This window comes from Pleurodeles waltl, chromosome 3_1 (genome assembly GCF_031143425.1).
Source record: "Pleurodeles waltl isolate 20211129_DDA chromosome 3_1, aPleWal1.hap1.20221129, whole genome shotgun sequence".
Classification (NCBI taxonomy): domain Eukaryota; kingdom Metazoa; phylum Chordata; class Amphibia; order Caudata; family Salamandridae; genus Pleurodeles; species Pleurodeles waltl.
Window position 1 is genome coordinate 326345378 of NC_090440.1, and position 21768 is coordinate 326367145.

General features: G+C 45.6%; 1 protein-coding gene across 2 annotated transcripts in view; it reads right to left on the reverse strand.

Moving 5' to 3' along the window:
• Nucleotides 1–21768, reverse strand: part of DMXL2 (Dmx like 2) — a 1615381-nt gene that overhangs the window by 1353645 nt on the left and 239968 nt on the right. For both annotated transcript variants that reach the window (XM_069222485.1, XM_069222484.1), the window contains exon 11: nt 2283–2563. In XM_069222485.1, the coding sequence (XP_069078586.1) occupies nt 2283–2563 (281 nt within the window). The remainder of the gene's footprint in view (nt 1–2282; nt 2564–21768) is intronic.

A 21768-nucleotide genomic window follows, 5' to 3' on the forward strand; every position in this document is an offset into this window, starting at 1 on the left:
CTGAGCATGGCGGTCGTCTCAACACTACAAAGGAGGGTCCCACGAAGCCGGTGGTCAACTCAGCAAGTTGAGCAATGCAGGACGGAATGCTGGGGACCTGGGCTATGCGGTGCACAAAGGATTCCTTGCAAAAGTGCACAGAAGCCCTAGCAGCTGCAGTTCCCGCAGTACACAGGATTACTGTCTGGCGTGGAGAGGCAAGGACTTACCTCCACCAAATTTGGACAGAAGGACCACTGGACTGTCGGGGTCACTTGGATCCAGCTCCTGTGTTCCAGGGACCACGCTCTTCGAGATGAGAGGGGACCCAGAGGACCGGTGAAGCAGAAGTTTGGTGTCTGTGTTAGCAGGGGGAAGATTCTTCTTGGCTTCCAGTGCAGGGTGAAGGCAGACAGCCCTCAGAGCATGCACCACCAGGAAACAGTCGAGAAAGCCGGCAGGATTAGGGGCTACAATGTTGCTGGTAGTCGTCTTGCTACTTTGTTGCGGTTTTGCAGGCATCCTGGAGCAGTCAGCAGTCGATCCTTGGCAGAAGTCGAAGAGCGAGATGCAGAGGAACTCTGGTGAGCTCTTGCATTTGTTATCTGACGAGAAACCCACTGGAGAGACCCTAAATAGCCCTCAGAGGAGGACTGGCTACCTAACCAGGTAAGAGCCTATCAGGAGGGGTCTCTGACATCACCTGCTGGCACTGGCCACTCAGAGGCCTCCATTGTGCCCTCACACCTCTGCATTCAAGATGGCAGAGGTCTGGGACACACTAGAGGAGCTCCGGGCACCACCCATGGAGTGATGATGGACAGTGGAGTGGTCACTCCCCTTTCCTTTGTCCAGTTTCGTGCCCGAGCAAGGGTTGGGGGATCCCTGAACCGGTGTAGACTGGCTTATGTAAGGAGGGCACCATCTGTGCCCTTCAAAGCACTTACAGAGGCTGGGGGAGGCTACTCCTCCCCAGCCCTTAACACCGATTTCCAAAGAGAGAGGGTGTAACACCCTCTCTCAGAGGAAATTCTTTGTTCTGCCTTCCTGGGACTGTGCTGCCCAGACCACAGGAGGGCAGAAACCTGTCTGAGGGTTGGCAGCAGAGGTAGCTGTAGTGAAAACCCCAGAGAGCTAGTTTGGCAGTACCCAGGGTCTATGCTGGAGCCACGGGGATGCATGGAATTGGCACCCCAATACCAGGTTTGGCATGGGGGGACAATTCCATGATCCTAGGCCTGTTACTTGGCCATGTTCTGAGTTACCATTATGAAGTGACATATAGATATTGACCTATATGTAGTGCACTAAGTCCGGGGAAATTGCCCTGAATGATGTGGGGGCACCTTGGCTAGTGCCAGGGTGCCCTCACACTTAGTAACTTTGCACCTAACCTTCACTAGGTGAGGGTTAGACATACAGGTGACTTATAAGTTACTTAAGTGCAGTGTAAAATGGCTGTGAAATGTGGATGTTATTTCACTCAGGCTGCAGTGGCAGTCCTGTGTAAGAATTGCCTGAGCTCCCTATGGGTGGCAAAAGAAATGCTGCAGCCTTTAGGGATCTCCTGGAACCCCAATACCCTGGGTACCTAGGTACCATATACTAGGGAATTATAAGGGTGTTCCAGTGTGCCAATCAGAATTGGTAAAAATGGTCACTAGCCTGCAGTGACAATTTTAAAGACAGAGAGAGCATAAGCACTGAGGTTCTGGTTAGCAAAGCCTCAGTGACACAGTTAGGCACCACACAGGGAACACATTTAGGCCACAAACTATGAGCACTGGGGTTCTGGCTAGCAGGATCCCAGTGAGACAGGCAAAAACAAACTGACACACAAGTAAAAATGGGGGTAACATGCCAGGCAAGATGGTACTTTCCTACAGTGTGCTGCTGGAGAAACAAACCAGGCCTGCTTTTCTGGATTGGCAGGGGATGAGGAAGACTGCAATGTGGATCTACGGCCTTGTCCTCTGGAGCAGGTCCTGTACTGCAGAAGAGCATAGGGAAGTCATTTAAACTTGAGGAATCCTTAGTAGGAGGAGGCTACCTGCGTAAAATGTTTTGATGTCTGATCAGATATGGCCAAAAAGCTATGTAAGCAGGATTAGTCAGAGAACTAGGTAGAGGCTAATGGTTGGTATTGATTCACCAGGCAGAAGGCATAGGGCAAGCTATTGTAAGGGAGAATTGGCACGGAATTATATTCAGATTTTGTAATAGAGAATGTTAAAAAAATAAAAAACAATGTACTTGTCCTTTCACGTTCACACTCACATGCAAACAAAAAAATTTAATCATACCTGCACTTGTCTGAAGATTCCTGGATTGTATTCATCCAAATGTTTTACATGCCATACAAGGAAGGTACCATCAACAGGGTGTATTGTAAAAAGCATGTCAGCATTCCTGTTCCATTCCCTGAGAAGAGATTCAATTTTCTGATCTAACAAAACTGTTGGAAGCGGTTTCTCAGTGTACTCGGGTAAAGACTCTTTGTCACTCCCTTCTCTTTCTTCTTCTTCTCCTTCTCCTTCTTCATGTTGTGAGGAACCTGGTTCTGAATCTTTATCCACAGGAACTTCTGAAGTAGAAGAATTACTGGACATTAAAATAGTTACTCATAGATCAATATCAATATTTCCATTATTTGTAATACCTGGATAACTTTTTAAGTGTTAATTAACATATACCACTAGCTCTATCACATTATGTAAAATACTATTTTAAAATATATTTAACATGCAGCGAAACCACTAAAACAAAAAGTTAATATTTCAAAACTCCTTTCTATCGATGTAAATAATGCAGCTTGATTAACTGTATACATAAGTTTCTAGAAGGTTGTGAACTGATGATGTTAAATACAAAGTAATATGTGGTAATTTCAGGCCCTCTCCTTTTCGCCCACTTCTTGATATCCTCTTTCAGTAAGTTGTACTTATGTCCTTTTTGAGCCTAGTAATATGAAAAGGATGGGTTAAACGGAAGGGGCTGCAGAAAAACACAATGCACAGTTAGCTGTAGGAATCAGAAAACAAGCAGGTACAACATTCCCCTAGCGATGAGGGCAGCCTAGAAGGTGGCTGATTTTATATATTGAGCTAGAAGATTGTATGATAGAGAGAGAGGGCACCTTTGTGACAAATGTTCTTTACTTGATGACATCTCTATACCTTTGTCATTGTGGTAGCAGTGTCTGAGTTCTAATATCTGGTTAGTTATTGATCCAATACCATTGCATCAAATGGCCTGCGATATGTAGGGACAGATGTCGGAACCAAGGGCCATATGTACGAACACATTTTCCCATTGACACAGAATGGGAAAAACCCTTTGATACATCTGGCCACAACTGTCTTACTGAGGTGAAGAAGCAAGTGCATCAAGAAAACCGCTGGCACATCAGAATATAGCATGCTCACATTTAGTTTGTGATGAAGAGTTTTAGCACACACAAAACATCTGCGGATATCCTCAATGCATGCCCAATATGAAAAAACATATCAGAAGGTTTGGGATTCCAGACCACGACAACCTGTGAAAAGCTCTCCTGACTCAAATTCTTAACACAAAAGCTGACTGCACATCATAACGAGGACATTTCATCTGCATCAAACCTATGCTTGGAGAAATGTCTGTACTTTCAACAAATATGAATTATTCATTGATCTACCACTGTGAAATGCCTTCTCAGGAGAGCTAAAGCATAAGGGAACTTTTCTACAGAAAATGACAAAATCATGTTAACATTGTCCATATAGGCAAATGTCTGTCCCATGTTGGCTATGTCCTTTGCGCCAGGTTCCTTAACAGAACCTTACCCTGCTTAAGACTTTTCAAGATAGATACTTTGCTATTTTTCATACATTCTTTTATTTCTCATTGACTAACAGCTGCTGAGGGCACTTTTTTGGAAGCCCCTAATCCTAAATTCCCATTGACTGGATGTGTATTTATTGTTGCAGTTTACCTAAATGACATATTCCCTTCTTCCCCGTTCACCCGTATGCTTTCCTCATAATGGATTCCCCCAAATTCTTTATTAGAATGTTGACATGAAGCTAGCATTAGAAGGTTGGTGTGTAAGGGAAGGCAGTTGATGCAGATTTCAAGAGGACTTATGAATAAAGCCATCTTCTTACCTCAATTTTGTGCGAAATCTCTTCATGTTTGATGATACAGTTGGGATTGCTGTGCAGGGGGCAGTTGTGAGTCCTCTCCCCTGATCATACTGCACTGCCACTGCCATACTCCTGCGTGAAGAGCATTACTACGCTCTTACTTCTACTGCTGGTTCCAACGTGAAGTGTGTCTTGTATGATGTTTATTATAGCTTTGGTCCAGAAAGAGTTTTACTGCTTGGAGTACCTGCTGCAAACTACTGTTGCTTGCTTGGGAGGACAGTGTTTGGGGAGACGGTAGCCTGCCATTTGTACCAGCTGTGCTGGTTGCCATGCTGAAGTCTTAAAGCTGGTAGACCGCACTCAACATAAAGCTAGTTCGCACCAGCATCACTGGATGAAGTGAAGCTTTTCAGAAAGAAGTTGACGGCAATCCGGAACAGTCCCAGCCCGTTACACCCAGTAATGAGGAGCTTTAATGTGCAACTATGCAACGGCTCAAACGGTGTACCCATCAGGTACGATAAAACCAAATTTAAATCCCACTGAGGCATTATAAACAGAGTGGGGGAAACATGTTAGTCAAACCTTTAAGAAACCTTGAAACTATAGGGGACTTCCTGGATTTGTCAGGAAAACAAATAAATGCCAACAGTGCAGCCAAATAGCCCTTCACTGTCACAACTGCACAACCTTGTTGTGCCAAGGAAAGAGCTAATTGCAAAACATTGGAAAAGTGGGCCTTTAAAGGTTCAACATATAGGTCCTCTACCTTCATAGACACTTTTGGTGGAGTGCTGCTTGGCCGATAAAATAGCATCCACCACTTCAAGAGGGAGAGAAAAGGAATTCAGGTTGCACTGTTCAATCTCCAGGCACGTAGGTGCAGGCTCTGGCAGTGGGGGGTGTAGAACCCACCCCGCGACAGCAAGAGGAGGCCCTACAACGTGGGAGTCCTCCTGAGCAGTCTCTGCTCATAGCCTCAGAATAACAGCTTGCACTATGGAAGCCCGTAGAAGTCTACGCCCGCCATCAATTCCAAAATTCGGAGACGGGTGACCAAATTTCTTGGGTAGAGCCTACTATGTGTACGGGCTGCTTCCTTCATCGGAGGTTATCACAATACGTTCCGGATCAGGTGCACATCGTTCAACTGCTTCTTCAATTTGAGTTAATGTAGACTTGTTCCAGATTGGCCACGTGAGGACAACGTTTATCGAGATGATCTTCAGCAAAATATTTTATATTTCCAGTCACCTCTAACAAAAGACGTATATAACATTTGTTATTAGCAACTGGATTTCATCCTATACCTAAGTATCTCAAGCTGCCTCTCCAGATAAACTTTCTTTACTTATTGTGCTCTAAACAACCTTGATTACAGAGAGGTACTGAACATTATAATGTAAGGAGTTTTTTGTTTTTTTACTGTATTGTGGCCCATTTAAACTATAAGTGACGTCTACATATATTAGAGTGAATCATAGCTTATTTAGTACAATTCTCATATAATTATACTGGTGTACATTGGAATTGGTTCTTCCCATTACACTGGTTAAAACAGTTTGTCATGCAGATGTAAAGATAAGGGTTTTTGCAATTTAGAACAGTGTGACGTAAATCAAATTTGTGGATTGCAAGTCATAACTTTTTATTGAAATTTATAGAGGTGTACACTAGAAAAGGCTTAATCTGAATTGTCCCAGCCACCACCTTTCTTAAATGAATTTGGAGAACCTGTAATTCCGTGGAACAGGTGGGTGAAGTCGTTTGAGTCTTATCTCATTACAATAGGAGGAGACAGACTTCCTTTGAAGTGGGACAACAAGTTACTCACCTTCGGTAATGTTTTTTTCTGGTGGATACAATATCTACTTGTGGACGGACTCCTCACCTTTTGAATATTTCTAATGCACCAACATTCTACAGCAATTTTTTCTTTCAAGGATGTCACAACAGAACAGCTCTACACATGACTCCTTCTGGCGTCATCAGAGCCCTAAGAAGTCCTCGCCGGCGTGCTGTCAGTTTCACTCACTTTTCCCACTTTTTTCATGCCTTCGAGGTGAACAGATAAACAGAAACATCGCCAACAAAAAATGTGCGAGCTCAACCCAATGATTTATACACATTTATACATATAAACATATATACAATTTGCAACATATATATCATATACAAACACCTTCCTTCTTGGTATATTCAGACAGACAACTGGGAGGCGGGTAGGTCAATGAAGAATCGACAGGCAGATACTGTATGCACCAGAAAAAGTGTTACAGAAGGTAACTAAGTTGCTCTTCTGATGGATACATCTACCTGCGGGTTCCTCACCTTTTGAATGGAGTCCCAAAGCAGTCCTGCACTCGGAGGTGGGTGCCCATCTGCCTATACCAAGCAATTCTGTAGCACTGACCGGGCAAAATGGCAGCCCCTCCTCACTTCTGAGTCTAAGCAGTAATGTTTTAAGAAAGAGTGGAAGGAAGCCCAGGTTGCTGCCCTGTAAATGTCACAGGTAGCCCTCTAGCCAAAGACAAAGTAGCAGACTTAGCCCTGGTCGAACCTTTGGCAGGAGGCAGCCAAGGTTTTCAAAACCACCTTTTTGGCATGGAAAGTGGCAAACATGGATTTTACACTCAGGGCTTTTAGTTCACTAACACGTCTAGCTGACATGATCGCTACCAGAAAAAACTGTCTTTATTGTAAAGAGCCTTAACGGGCAACTATGTAACGGCTCAAACGGTATACTTATCAGGTACGATGAAACCAAATTTAAATCCCACTGAGGCATCATAAATGGAGTGGGGGAAACATATCAGTCAAACCTTTAAGAAACCCTGAAACTATAATGGACTTAAAGAGGGTTGGTCAGGTAAACAAATAAATGCCAACAGTTCAAATAGTCCTTCACTGGCACAACCTTGTTGTGCCAAGGAAAGATCAAATTGCAAAACATTGGATAAGTGGGCCTTTAAAGGATCAACATATCTGTCCTCACATCATTTCACAAACTTGGCCCATCACATTTTTGGTGGAGTGTAGCGTGGCCGACAAAATAGCATCCACCACTTCAGGGGGAGAGAAAAGGAATTCAGGTTGCACCGTTCAATCTCCAGGCATGTAGGTGCAGGCTCTGGAGGTGGAGGTGTAGAACCCCACCCCTGCGACAGTGAGAGGAGGTCTGCCCTGTGGGGGAGATGGAGCGGAGTGCACAATGAGAGCTGAATGAGGACTGTGAACCACACCCTTCACAACCAATCCGGAGCTATCAATATGCCTTGGGTCTGGTCTTGGTGAATGTTCTTCAAAACCCGAGGAATTAAGGGTATGGGTGTAAAATAGCCGGGTGCTCCAGCTCAAATGAAATGTGTCCCCAAGCATTCCCTGCATCGGATACTGGAGGCTGCAGAACAATGGGCAGTACGCGTTCTCGGGAGTGGCAAACAGGTCTATCTGAGGAGTAACCCATAACTAAGATGTGAAGAACCACCACCAGATGAAGATGCTACTCGTGGTTGGCTGAAAAGTGCTGACGTACTGTCCGCACGTACGTTGAGAACTCCGGCCAAATGGTTTACTTCTATGCAAATCCGATGGTCCTGAGCCCAGGACCAGAGACGTAGAGCCTATGTGCAGAGAAGATACAACCCTACTCCTCGGTAGTGTTGTCTGTCAAGACTTGTACTGACTGACCGCAAATGGAAGGGAGGAAGGCATTGAGAGACAGATGTATCACCCACAACTCCAACAGATTGATATCTGCTCAAGATCTCAAGATCCCCCAGATGTTCTCCCCACCCTAAAGTGGAAGCATCTGTTATGACTGTGGTCACTGGAGGTGGTAGGCAAAATGGTCCCCTTGAGTTAGGTTTCCATCCGCAGACCACCATTGAAGATCCGTCGCAGTGCTCCTGGAGATCCTTATTGACTCCTTGAGATCTACGATGAGTTGTAACCACTGCTTGCAGAGGCACCACTTGAGGGCCCTCAAGTGAAACGTGCATGAGTAACCAATAGAATTAAGGAAGCGAATAGACCAAGCAGATGTAAGACCTTTAGAATGAGACAAGTGCTCCATTCTGAAACATTGGAATCATAAGCCGAATGTCTTGAACCCTCTGTGGAGGAGGATAGACATGATTCACTGTGGTGTCCAGTACCAACCCAATGAACAGGATGCGCTGAGAGGGCTCCAGGTGAGATTTGGGGACACTGATGGAAAACCCTGGGTTGAACAACAGCTGGGTTGTCAAATGCAGGTGATGCTGCACCAACTCTGGAGATCTGGCTTCGAGCAACCAATCGTCCAAGTAAGGAAATAACGGTATTCCCCACCGACGGAGATGTGCAGCTACCACTGCCATCAACTTTATGAAGACTTAAGTTACAGAAGTAAGACCAAACGGAAGGGCTGCAAACTGGTAATGCTGTGTCCCTACCATGAACCGGAGATACTTCCTGTGCGACTGCAGAATGGGAATTTGAAAATATGCATTGTGCAAGTCTATAGAAACAATCCAGTTTTCGTTGTCCAGCACAAGATGCACCTGTGCTAGGGTCAGCATTTTTAATTTTTTCTGTTTGAGGAACCAATTTAAAATCCGGAGGCCTAGGAATGGCCGTAAACCGCCATCCTTTATGGGGGATCAGCAAATATATCTCAAATAACATCCCTGACCCCTTTCCTGCTCCTGAACCAACTCTACTGTGCCCTTTAAAAGCAGATTTTGCACTTTCTGCTGTAATAGCAGTAGATGCTCTTTCAAACAAAAATTATGCCGGGGAGGAAAGGAAGGGGGAAACTCCCAGAAGGGAAGGGCATACCCATTTCCTACAATGCTCAACACCCAACTGTCCGTTAATATGGACTCCAAATCTTGGGGGAAATGAATCAACCTCCCTCCCATGGGTAAAACATGATTGCGAAAGATGGTAGAAACTAGGGCAGCTTCAACTGAAAGGTTAGCAGAGGAGGATGAAATAGAGGAGAAAGGCTGGTGAACTGCACCACACTGCTTAGCTCTCCCACGACCTCTGTAGATCTATAGAGGGGGTTGGCAGATTGCTGTTGCTGCAAGTGCTGCCTCCCACAAAAAGAGAAGCTACAGCCAAACTCCCTAAACCTATGCAAAGGTCTATAGGTCCTGGAGAGTAGGTCCTGAAGACCTAAGGACTTGGCAGTGGCCTTGCCCTCCTTAACCTCTCTAAGGCTGAATCCGCCTTGGCCCCAAACAACCTGGATCCACTGAATGGAAGATCCATTGACGTCGACAGCACATCCGGGGAGAACCTAGATCCTTTGAGTCATGCATGCCTTCTGGTGGGGGTGAAGTCTCCATGGCCCTGGCAACAAAGTCTGCCTGATTCTATGGCCTGCTTCGCTGCCGCCCGACTGTCCTGCAAGAGTTCAGCAAAATGACTCTGCACATCCTGCAACAGTTTGGGATGCAATCTTTGGCCGAATCCATCAGCGCATGGATGTACCTGCCCAACAAGTAGGTGGCATTCACTGACTGTAATGCCAGACTTCCTCATGAAAATATCTTTTTCGGTGACTATTCCATCCTCTTCGACATGCTGTCAGCAGAAGTCGTGGGAAAGGAACCAGGTGCAGACTTCGAAGAGCATGAATCTTGAACCACCAGGCTTTCAGGTGCTGGATGCTGGCTTGGAAAATGAGGAACCCCTGGTGTTGCCCTATACCTCCTAGCAATTGATTTCAAAACCGCAGGAGTAGAAACAGGTTTTTCCACAGATCTAGGACTGGCTCTGACAAAGCCTCATTAAATGGCAGCAGGGGTTCTGATGTCGCAGAGGAAGTATAAAGAACCTCAATTGAAATGTTTGATTCTAATTCTGTAGTTGGCAGGGGTAAGTCCAGACGTTCTGCTGCCTTCCTAATTACCCCATGATATGAAGTAACGTCTGGAGATAATTACCATTCAGGGGATGTATCCTGCTCACTCACCACCTCAATGCCTCCAAACTCCTTAAACTCCTGGGAAGGCATTGGAATCACCTCTTCTTCGAGGTCATGATACTGATGGTCATCCAAATACTGTTACTCCTCCAAGAGCCTCAAGGCTTACCTCCTGGATCTTAGTCTGGATTCCAGCCGCAGCGCTGACAGAGAATGCAGACGTCAATGAAGCTTGTTGTGGCACCAGCGAAGCTGGGGTCAGCACTGGGACCTTACTCCAGGCAGGGGTAGAATGACTCGATGCCAGGCGCGATCTATTCGACATCAGAAATGGAGTCAGTGACGTCAACAACTCATGCACACCGACGGTGATGGTGTTTTTCGTAAGGGTACGGGCCGTACGCATGAAAGACAGGAAAGGAACCTGCCTATACGGCGCCGGGAAATTTCCCAGAGAGAAGGCCAATGGGGCCCACCAGAGGGGACCATTGCTCTATTGAAAATGTTAAACATAGCATTTAAGAAATTAGTAGGATCCGTTGCAAACTCCTGCTCTCCATACACTTTAATAAATGAGGAGACATTTAAAGAGAATTTCCAAGATAAGACACATACCATGCTAACTCCAGACATAAGCCCGGGGGGTATAATAAGGATCCTATTCCTTTAAATGGCATGTTACTCATACACGTTAATTTTAAAGACAAGCCCACATTAGGAAAAGTATATCACCAAGCAAGGTTCAAACTTTTTAGGCTGGAAGCACCAAAGGGACCTGGGGATCAAACTTGATCCTAATGCAGAAGAACAGGTCTATTTAGTCAACAGATCCATTACAGGTATGGACATATGTGACAAGTCCCCCAAAGTCTTCACTAATATACTAGGTTTACTCAAAGATTGCCTTCACAAAATTAAACTCAAACCTGACGGTAAACCAGTAATGCATAAAGCTCGCCCAATACCTTTAATTATGAGGGAGCCACTCTTGAGAGAATTACATAGACTAGAGACAACACTGGTGACTGAGAAGATTAAATGTGCAGAATGGTTGGCTCCCAGTGTCAAAGGTTCCATAGAAGGAGAGAAAAGTATTCGCCTCTGTGTAGCTCTCAGAGATCTAAATGCTAAGGTGTGGGTAGAAAGACACCCCCTACTGAACATTAATGAAATACTGAGTGTCATACAAGGTGCTAGTTACTTTAGTGCGCAGGACCTTTAGTCTGCTTACCACTGAATAGCCCTTCACCCCAAGTCAAAGGCTTTAATATCTTGTATAACTACCTTCAGAGCCTGTCAATTCTGCAGGATGGCATTTGGACTGGCATCTGCTGCTGCGGTTATCAAGCAGGCAATGCAGCACATATTACAGGGAACCAATAAAGTTGTATGTTTTCAAGATGAAATCATGATCTTTGGTAGGTCCAAGAATACAACAGATCACTAGGGGCCAGATGTAGCAAAGTGTTTGCGCCTCGCAAACAGCGAAAAACGCCGTTTGCGAGGCGCAAAAGCCTCTTTGCTATGCAGAAATGCATTTTGCGAGTCAGATCCGACTCGCAAAATGCATTTCCGACTCGCAAATAGGAAAGGGGTGTTCCCTTCCTAAAGCGGTCGCAAATGAAATCGCAGTTACCATCCACTTGAAGTGGATGGTAACCCAGTCGCAAACGGGAAGGGGTCCCCATGGGACCCCTTCCCCTTTGTGAATGGAAATAAAAATAATTTTTCAGAGCAGGTAGTGGTCCTATGGACCACTGCCTGCTCTGAAAAATACAGAAACTAAAGGTTTCGGTTTTTTTTCTAAGTGCAGCTCGTTTTCCTTTAAGGAAAACGGGCTGCAGATAGAAAAAACAAAAACTGCTTTATTAAAAAGCAGTCATGGACATGGTGGTCTGCTGTCTCCAGCAGGCCACCAACCCCGTGAGTGCCCATACTCGCAATGGGGTCGCAAACTGCGACCCACCTCATTAATATTAATGAGGTGGGTTTTTGCGACCCCATTGCGAGTTGCAAAAGGTGTCTGAGACACCTTTCTGCATACCAAATTGCGAGTTGCAATTTGCGAGTCACACGGACTCGCAAATTGCAAGTCGCAATTTGGTTTCTTCCTACATCTGGCCCTAGAAGTGTTACATAAACTAGATGATGAGGGTTCACCATACAAATGGAGAAATGTAAGACTTGGGTGATGTTAGTAGAACATCTGGGACAAACAATCTCTGAAGATGGCATTAAAGCAAAACATTGTTTGATTGACTCTGTGAAGTTAGCACCTGCCCCAACCAACAAGGAGGAACTTAAATCATCCCTCGGTTTAGTAGAATACATGGCCAAATACACAAGAAATTGTGCGGCTTAAGTTCACTCTCTAAGAGCCTTACTTAAGACGGGTGTCTCATTTGAATAGAGTGATCAGTCAAACTGACTTTAATCAAATAAAAGAGGCCAGCACCAATGCACCTCATTTAGGGATGTTTGACACTAGTGCTAAAACCATATTGGCAACAGATGCTAGTATGAAAAGGTTAGGTGCAGCACTTTCTCAAATGATCCGTGGTAAAGAAAATGTCACTGTATTCACCTCAAGAGATATTACTCCACAATACAGAAGGAAGCACTGGCATGTTATTGGGCAATAAACTGGTTTAAGTTTTACATGTGGGGAAATACCACTTTTACTAAGCACCGATCACAAGCCTCTCACTCAAATGCTTTCCACCAAATGCATAGAAACAAATAAAAATCACTCCCCGTATTTGCAAATGGGTTTTAGTTTTACAGGACTACAACTTCAACACTATTCATGTCCCAGGAACCGGAAATGAAATAGCTGATTGCTTGTCCTGTTTACCTATAGAGAGGGAGGTTCCTTTAGAAAAATTTCCACAGGAAGTTATCTTATCTGTAGAAGTCCTGGCGATTGACAAGGAAGAACGGGGAAAAATGTCACAAGGAAGATGGGATTCCAACTGCTGTTAAAGAAAAAAAAATAACTAAAGGTTAAAGGTTGGCAAACAAGTGTAATGAGTTGCCTGAAATCTTTCAGCCTTACTGGAATGTGAAAGGCGAGTTATCTATAGTAGACAATATGGCTTTGAGGTCTTACAGATTGATACCCCCAATCAATGTATGTGGCTGAAAATTGAAATTTCCCATTAAGGACACTTAGGGAGGAATTTAACTGAGAGTAGGGTCCGGACTACTGGTTCTCTCAAACATGGACTCTATGGTGGAAGAAAAGGTGAGAGATTGTCTAGCTTGCTGTGGTAGTGATAAAACTAAAATCAGCCGCAAAGTTCCTCTTCTTCCAACAGATGTTCCAATCAAACCATGGAATAAATGTATTTAATGTATCCAACAGGTACATGTTTGTAGTTGTTGATTACCACTCACACTGGGTCACTACCAAATCTGTGAACAACATTAACACTTCCATGTTGATTGAGTTTTTATCAGATACATTTTCCAAGGAGGGTATCCCTAGCACTATAGTCTCCAATAATGGGGTGCAGTTCACATCTGATGAAATATATTAAAAACGCACTACCCTATATTGTCCAAAGGCTAATGGACTAGTGGAAAGGGCAAATAGGATGATTAAAGATGCCATACAACTAGCTCATACCACAGGGGAGCAAATTGATAAGGCAGAGAGAAAACTGTTATGGTCAGATCACACCACACCCAATGCTGTCTCAGGAATATCTCGCTTTGATTCTCTTAAGGGGAGGAACCGGGGCTCTAACCTCACTCTAAACTGACTCAATGGCGGTAATTCTGACTGGGTAGAAAAGGATGCTGTCAAGGTGAAAGTAAGAAAACATCAAAAGGAATATAAGAGTTAAACATGAATGGAGAGAAGGTACAATACATGTAACAAGTTCATATCAGTCTCCAAACTAGAGAAGATCAAATGTGTCAAACACGATACTGTGGTACTGAAGAATGGTCACACTTGGAGTATGGATAACCTAGCTCGCTCCACGGAAGCCCTCGTCCCACAAAATAAAGTCTTTGATGGAGCATATAAAGATTCCCCCAGAACACAAGGATCCAAAGAGGCCAGGAATCACTGAGCCCCACTTTGGCAATCATATTACAAGATGGATTGAATATACAACCTTGTTTTAACTATTTGTGTATGTATTTTGACTCACTGAATTAAAGGTTAACTTTTATATTTCTGATAAATGGAGATGTGTTGTAATCTACCTAAATGGTATATTCCCCCCTCTTCCCTGTTCACCCCTATGCTTTCCTCATAATGTATTCCCCAAAATTTTTAATTAGAATGTTGACATAAAGCTAGCCTTAAAATGTTAGAATGTTGGTGTGTGAGGGAAGGCAGTTGATGCAGATTTAAAGAGCACTTCATTATGGATAAAGCCATCTTCTTACCTCAATTTCATATGAAATCTCTTCATATTGTAATCCTCTTTGAGATATTATTGCATTTTTTTGTAGGAGGTTTGTCTAGCAACACATTCATATTATTTACCAAAAGTATTATGCGTGCACATTATGGTCCCTGTCTGTAGCTAATTTAAGTTGAGTTATATTGCACATTCCAACCTATAGAACATGCTTATAGGTTTAGCCTTGAGCAGATTTTTTTCCATCTATGCTGTCATTACCTGTGATCTGGCAGGTGTTCTCTGCAGAATTTGGGCTACAACTGGGAGACACGCCTGACTGCTCAACAGAGTTTACACGGTCTCCACCATATAAACAGGATCCATCCGCCTACACTTTAAGCAGTACTCCATACAACTGCTGTGGCTTTTATACTGTAAGCTGAGTAAACTGAATAAAATCCATAATTCTCTGTACAGTCACCATCGTACTCATGCCAAGTCTGTTCATCGGGATTACAAGTGGGAGAGTTAGACCTGACAGCCTTTGGTGTGGTGTTTCTCAAACTTTTTGCCATGTCCCCTTCTGTCTGCTAAAACTCAGTTTTGCTGGCTTTAGGACTCTAGCACTTTACCACTGATAACTAGTGAGAAAGTATTTTGTGTTCACTCCTTTAAACATGGTTAAATTGGCTTACACCCAATTAGCACATTTAATGTACTCATAAGTCCCTCGTAAGGTAGGACTACATATACACAGGGCCTGTCATTTAAATTTTATCGGGCCTGCAGCACTTAATGTGCCACCTACTTAAGTTGCCCTTTAAACGTGTCTCAGATCTGCCATTGCAGCTTGTGTGCAGTTTTAAACTGCCAATTCCAAATAACCCTTTTGTCAGGCCTAAACCTCCCTTCGTAATACATAGAAGTCACTCCTAAGGTAGGTCTTAAACAGCCCATAGGGCAGGGTGCATTACATTATAAAGGTGCAACATGTTTTTGAGTTTCACATGTCCTGGTAGTGAAAAGCTACTACATTTGTTTTTCCACAACTGTGAGGTCTACATCTCACATAAGATAACATTAGTTTACCTTATTACATTTAATACGTGCTAACTTATGATTGGTAACAGGTATAAATAGCATGCTTGGTCTCAAAAGAACTGCAATTTAAAATCATCTTTAATGGTAAAGTCTGATTTCAATTCACAATTTTGAAAATGCCAATTTGAGAAACTTGGCATTTCCTTGTCCTAACCGTCTGGTGCCTGCAGCCTGTGTCCTGGGTCACATGGCTGAACAGCTGGACTTTGTGTATTCTTCCCAGACAGTGAGACAAAGGGGGACTAATTGCTAGCAGGATGGGCAGGGCATCCTGCCAGAATGGGTGGAGCGGAGCTGCTTCCTGCCCCACTTACATTTCAAAGGGCTGTCTCCAGCACAGTCACAAAGTAACTACACACCAGCCTATTGCCACCCTAGACCTCTTGGAGTCTGGGAAGGGGGAGGCAGGAGGATAGCCAGGACACCTGTCCCACTTCAAAGACTGGGACAGGTATAAATATTAGATCCAAAGATCAACTTTTCAGTCTACTCCTGGACCTGAAGAGAACTGCCTTGTATTTCTTAGACCGCCCTGCTGCTACCAGAGGATGGTCCTGCTTTTACCAGAGGACTGCCTGCTGCTTGAGGCCTGCAGGAAACTCATCCCAGCTCAGCAGGATGGGGAGCGGATAGGATCTGCAGTGCTGCGCAGACATCAGATGGAGACAGCACTAGTTAGGGAAACGTTGAGGAGATTGTGGTGCTCACGTAGCAGTGCTTTCTGTGGCTAGATAATCTTCCTCAGTCCCAGAAACACACCTCGACCTCAAACAGCTAGGTGCCCAACCCAAATGAGTACTGAGTTCCGGGTATTATCTTTTTCATAATAATACTTTGGTTTGTCTTATGTGCATACTGTGTACGGTGGACAGTTTTTTTTTTTGACTTTTTTTTTTTTTACATCGACTCACTTCATTGCACTCTGGTGATTTCTTGCAGCTTTGTGGATCTTTGAGGTACTTGAGAGATATTGGGTTACTTAAGATTCCAAGGAACTTCAATCCTAATTAATATGCAACTGGGTCATACTGCAGAGGCATCTAAGGGCCCCTTGTAATTTGCCCTCGTATAGTAGCACAAATCTCTCAAGGCCACACAGTGGACATCTTACATCTTGAGCAAATACTTAACTCTCCCCTCAAAGAAGAATTCAGGCAGCTCCACTTGGAACTTCAAGTTAAGTTCCCCAGGTAACTAGTCCTGAAAATGTCAAGGGCAACTGGTGATGTATACTATACAAAACTGAAGCTCAAACAGTTTCTTGACCATACTGGCATGGTGACAGAAAAGAAATGTTGGCATCCTTGCTAGAAGTATCGGTCTCATCTTTATAAGAAAGTTGGAGACAGTGGTTGTGTATTCTAACTCAGATTGGTCAAAAGTCTTTGTCACAAGTTGTGGGTGGTACGGTGGGCTACAGCTGGGAGTCTCACACGAGGAGCATCCCAAAACAAGGGCACAAAAGCAAGGGATACTGGCCTACTTTACTACCTGTTAAACTATAGGAGTAGCCCTTCAAGAGAGCAATGAGCCAGGAAAGGGCAGAGGGAAAACACCATAGCTTCTATCTATTCTCCTTAACACTACTCTATCCGACCCTCTACAAAGTATCTCTGGCATGGTTTTTTGGGAGCAGGATTGGGGGCAAGGCAGGTGGTGGAAAGACCTGCTGTCTACATTTGCTCACTAGGCCTGTACACACAGTAATGCATGCACATGACATCCATGTTCCACATGGATGAGTGAAGGGCTCCGTTGCAAGAGACTGGCAGACGAAGTTCATAAACAAAAACATTTAGCAGGTGCTGGTGTAAAAAGGCGTGCACTGCTTCCAGAATCATGTCAATCTCACCAATGTCAATTCTCTATAGCCAAGTGAGATGAGGGTAGTCACGTTTGAGAAGGAGTGAGGCCCTGGTGGGTCCCTCTAGACCACAGAGCTAAGATCTGTGTCACAATCCATGTCGGGAAATGACCTCCAGTGCACACACGATTGTCATGTATTCCAAGGTAAGGGTCGAAAAGATACAGCTTGCTATGACGATTGCTAGACAGGGGTGTAATAGCTCCAGCACAATGCTGTGGCCTCTTCTCTGTCCCAACACCCAGCATATGCATATATCTTAATATATACAATTACCACAAAAATATTGTTTTGGGATTTGTGTAGTGCTTTCTTACACCTTATAAGTCGAGTAAGCAGCTACTCCATTTGTATTACTTATAGTGTACTTTGTCCCCAAAGATTATTGATGTGGAATTTGCATCATGTTGCTGGATGCCTTTCAAAGTGCATGAGTGAAAATGTTTTGATTATAATTAGGTCTATAAGGGTCATTTGGTATGAGTTGCATGAGGTTAGGCGCTGTAGTGGAACCATGGTGTAAGCTTATGCATGTAGAGGGGAGTCATTTCACCATTCAGAATTATGAAAGGAGTAAAGCGGAATGAACGTGAGAGATAGGACTGCAGCTTCCTAATGTCGACCTACTGCTCTTCAGAATATAGTCCAGGTAGTGTTGTATTTCAGTAAACAACCATGACTTCATAGCACTTCTTAACTCAAAGTAGGTGTGATTTTCCTTATCGTATCCTGGAGACGGTACGAGAGCTAACAAGTCTAAAAAGAGAAAGATGACTCATAGAATTAACTTTTTTCTTTTTAATAAGTGGTATTATCAGCAATTGAGTTATTCTGGATCTGAGAGTCCACTTTGGGCATTACAGTCTGAATTAATGAAGATGGCTTGTATTCTGTGGACTGCATGGCAAGGAAGAGCCCTCTAAAGAACAAGTCACTTACCTTTGGTAACTCATACGGTAGAGACTATGAGGGTCATTCTGACCCTGGCGGCCGGTGGCCGCCAGGGCCACCGACCACGGGAGCACCGCCAACAGGCTGGCGGTGCTCCAATGAGCATTCTGACCGCGGCGGTTCAGCCGCGGTCAGAAGCGGAAAGTCAGCGGTCTCCCGCTGACTTTCCGCTGCTCTTTGGAATCCTCCATGGCTGCGGAGCGCGCTCCGCAGCCATGAGGATTCTGACCCCCCCTACCGCCATCCAGTTCATGGCGGGAAAGCCGCCATGAACAGGATGGCGGTAGGGGGGGGTCGCGGGGCCCCTGGGGGCCCCTGCCGTGCCCATGCCAATGGCATGGGCACGGCAGGGGCCCCCGTAAGAGGGCCCCGAAAAGTATTTCAGTGTCTGCCTTGCAGACACTGAAATACGCGACGGGTGCCACTGCACCCGTCGCACCTTCCCACTCCGCCGGCTCGATTACGAGCCGGCATCCTCGTGGGAAGGTCGTTTTCCCCTGGGCTGGCGGGCGGTTTTACTGGAACCGCCCGCCAGCCCAGGGGAAAACTCGTAATACCCGCCGCGGTCTTTTGACCGCGGCGCGGTAATTTGGAGGGCGGGATCCTGGCGGGCGGCCTCCGCCGCCCGCCAGGGTCATAATGAGGCCCTATATCTAGCTGCAGATTCCTTACCTTTGAATTTCCCAGACGTCAGACTAGATCCGGATGATTTTTGCGTGAGCGCCATTGGACGGCTTAGTTCGATTCAGCGTTGCGTCGTCAGCACCATTGGCGCTGGATGTGACATTGCAGTCAACTATGTAGATGCCACCTAGGCATGCGGACGTCAGTTTCTTTTCACGACTTTCCACACCAGAAGCACAGAGCCATGACCTGAACTGACAAATGTGTGTCCAAACTAGGGCTCTGAGTGGGCTTAACCTTAACCCTAGAAACCTGTTTGCAGAGTGGGGAGGCATGGGTGGCTGTAAGGAATCTGCCGCTAGATATACGACCCTGGCGACCGGCGGTAAGGTGGCGGTAACACCGTCAACAGGCTGGCGGTGTTCCGCCAGCAATTATGACCGTGGCGCAATAGCCACGGCCATACCGCCGGCCCCTCCAACATACCGCCAGGCTTCCGCCTGGTGGTCATAATCCCCAGGGCAGCGGTGCAAGCACCGCTGCCCTGGGGATTATGAGTCCCCGACCGCCATGGAAAGGCTGGCGGTAAGGAGACTTGGGGTGCCCCTGGGGGCCCCTGCACTGCCCATGCACTTGGCATGGGCAGTGCAGGGGCCCCCAGGCATAGCCCCGTCGCGCATTTCACTGCCCGAATTTCGGGCAGTGAAATGCGCGACGGGTGCTACTGCACCCGCTGCACATTAGCATTGCCGCCGGCTCTATTACGAGCCGGCATCAATGTTGATGTGACATTTCCACTGGGCCAGCGGACGGTAACACTGTTACCGTCCGGTGGCCCAGCGGATATGTCATAATAGGGAGCCAGGAATACCGCCGGCAATGGCGGTATTCTGTCTCCCGCAGCCTCGGCGGTCTTTTTGCAAGACCGCCGAGGTTGTAATGACCCCCATAGTCTCTACCAGATAATGCGTTACCAAAGGTAACATGGTCATCTGATAGAGACTTCTAGCTGCAGATTCCTTACCTTTGAATAGATACCCAAGCCATACCATCCTGGCTGTGGGCCGTAAACAAATATTCTATACTAAAGTCCTGCAGGACCAAATGGGCAAAATGGCAATCCCTGCAGACCTCACTGTCCAGGCAGTAGTGTTTGTAAAACGTGTGCAGTGATACCCACATTGCTGCCTGACAGATGTCCAGGACTGGGACGCCTAATGCTAACACCATGGTCGCAGCTCTTTCCATCGTAGAGTGGGTCTGTAAGTCCTCAGGAGGCTGCTTTTTAGCCAAGGCATACCAGATCTTGATACACAGAACAATCCAGTGAGAAATGGTTAGTTTCTGTACTGCCCGACCTTTTTTAGCTTCTTCATAACCTGCGATAAGTTGGTTGTCCACCCGGAACTCTTTTGTGCAGTCAAGGTAGAACAACAATGCTCTTTTTGGGTCCAAATGGTGGAGTTGCTCCTCTTTATAGAAGGATGTAGAGGAGAATAAAAGGTGGGCAGGGTACCAGGCTGTCCCAAATGAAATGGGGCCACCACTTTCAGCAGGAAAGCAGCCCTGGTGTCTGGGAACACAGAGAGATAAAGAGACTTGGATGATAAAGCCTGCCCCTTACTTAGCCTCCGGGCAGACGTTATTGGCACTAGAAAAGCTGCCATGACAGTAAGCAGCCTGAGGCGACAATTGTGCATTGGCACAAAGGGAACACACATAGGGTAGGTGAGATCTAAGTTTAGATCCCACTGAGACATGATAAAGGGCGAAGGGAGAAACATACGTACAAGTCCTTTGAGAAGGGTTGGTTAGGCAGTCGCAGGAAAGCGGAAAGTGCAGAAAGATAGCCCTTAAGAGTGCCCAGAGTAGAACCCATCTAGGCAAGGGTATGGATAAAGAGAAGAATATCAGAGAGAAAGAGGATTTATAGGCTTTTAAGTACAATATTTTACACATTTTTGCTATTGGCAGATGTATACCGTCTTGGTGGAGGGACGCCTGGCTGCCAGAATAATGTTACAGACTTTAGGAGGAAGGTCAAAATCTATCAACTGTTGGCACTCAATCTCCACGCAATGAGACAGAGATTTGACAGGTTCTGGTGGAGGACCCTAACCTGCTACTGCAACAAAATATTCTCCTGAAGGGGAACCCTGGTAGGAGGATCGATGCTCATTTTCAGAAGCTCAGGATACCAGACTCTCCGTGCCCAGTCCAGAGCCACATGGGTGACTTGGCCCCCTTAAGAACTCGGAGCTTAAGTGGCATGGGTGTAAAGGCATACAGGAGGGCCTGAACTCCACTCAAGACAAAAAGCATTGGCAAGAAACTGCAGACTTGAAACTCCAACACACAATACTGTTGACATTCTGCATACTCTTCAGAGGCAAACTGATCGAACAAAGGCTCTCCCCCCGCTGAAAGGGTCCTTGCACCACCTCTCAATGGAGACACCACTTGTGATCCGCTAAGCATAGGCGTCTCAGTCTGTCCATCCTGGCATTTAGGGAACCTGCCAGGTGTTGAACCACCAGGGTTATGCCCTACTATTCCAGCCATGTCCAGAGACGTAGGGCCTCTTGACAAAGGGTCCACTATCCCATCCCACCTTGCCTGTTGCAGTACCACATGGCAGTGGTGTTGTCTGAACACCTGCCCTATCTTCCCCTTGACAGCCGGAAGAAATGCTTTTAATGCCAATCTGATTACGGGTAGATCTAGCAAGTTGATGTGGAGTCCGGATTCTGCAAGAGACCAGAACCCTCTGATCTCTGCCTCTCCCTGATGGCCACCCCATCTCAGGAGTGACTCATCTATCACCACTGTGAAATCTGGAGGAGGAAG